The sequence below is a fragment of the Carlito syrichta genome, unplaced genomic scaffold, assembly GCF_000164805.1.
Source record: "Carlito syrichta isolate Samal-C Ts95f unplaced genomic scaffold, Tarsius_syrichta-2.0.1 Scaffold131072, whole genome shotgun sequence".
Classification (NCBI taxonomy): Eukaryota; Metazoa; Chordata; class Mammalia; order Primates; family Tarsiidae; genus Carlito; species Carlito syrichta.
In genome coordinates this window covers 36,207-37,249 of record NW_007075168.1, presented here as the reverse complement: position 1 = coordinate 37,249, position 1,043 = coordinate 36,207, and the positions used below count along the sequence as shown (strand labels likewise).

The window sequence follows — 1,043 nt, the reverse complement described above, 5'->3', positions numbered from 1 at the left end:
TCCAGCTACTTGGAAGGCTGAGGCAGAAGGATTGCTGGAGCCCAGCAGGTCAAGGCTGCGGTGGCCAGGAACATGCCACTGCACTCCCGTCTGGGTGACAGAGTGAGACCTCAACTCAAAAAAATATAAAATAAAATAAAAAATAAAAAGATTTAAAACAGCAGGGAAGGAAGTCTTTATCTTTACAGGCCTTACAAAATTTTCTTTCCTTTCTTCTAAGATCCTCATGAGATAATTGTGGGTGGCCAATCACATTCTGGAAATAGGAATTACCTACCAGGTTGAGTTCTGGTGTTTTAGAAAGCAGTTTCACATAAGCACCACCACATTCGATTCCATTTTGGAAATTAACCTCATACCTAATATCAGAGAGAAAACAGAAAACCGTACAGCATTTGGAAAGATCAAAAATCTCTCCTCTTTCCCTCATCTTGATCATATATTTTATCATGTTATATGTTTACCCTTAAGAAAGATTTCATCTTTTATTGCTTTTGAATAGCAACCCAAACCACAAAAACAAATAAAATTGAAACTTAACGCAGATTTCCAGTAAAACGTTCTGCAAAATCGACAAGTTCATTTCCTAAAAAAAGCATGAGGAACCAGTTTTTTTCAAAATAATTTATTGGGCAGGAGAAAATATTATTACAGAATGGGTAAATTCATCAAAAATAATCCCTATTGCAACGTATACAACCTCATAATTTTTTTTTTTTTTTTTTTTTGCATAAAGTAAAAGTTTTATAACATAATGTCTTCTGGGACTATCCTTTTGTCAAACAAGTGTTTCACTTACTGAACAATGAGAGGCCTGGTGTCAAACAGGAAGGGCCTGTTCAGTTGAGCAGAAATGGCATGATGCTTGGCCCGAGACATCAGCACAAGTCCTTTGTCACCTGGAAGCTTAGAGTCCTTCATTTCATCGACCTCCCACTTCCCTGCAAGACAATACAGGAAAGTTCCATCCTTAATTCCACCTCTGAGGTCCTTTAAATGGTAACAAACTTAAACTCCAAAGTATACAAGTCTATTATATTTTT

General features: G+C 36.7%; 1 protein-coding gene across 3 annotated transcripts in view; it reads right to left on the bottom strand.

The window, feature by feature from the left end:
• The window catches only part of CANX (calnexin), a 20,518-nt gene that overhangs the window by 17,290 nt on the left and 2,185 nt on the right, over nucleotides 1-1,043 (bottom strand). For all 3 annotated transcript variants that reach the window (XM_008049267.2, XM_021708146.1, XM_021708147.1), the window contains 2 exons: nucleotides 800-941; nucleotides 278-359 (listed from right to left, as the gene is read on the bottom strand). In XM_008049267.2, the coding sequence (XP_008047458.1) occupies nucleotides 278-359; nucleotides 800-941 (224 nt within the window). The remainder of the gene's footprint in view (nucleotides 1-277; nucleotides 360-799; nucleotides 942-1,043) is intronic.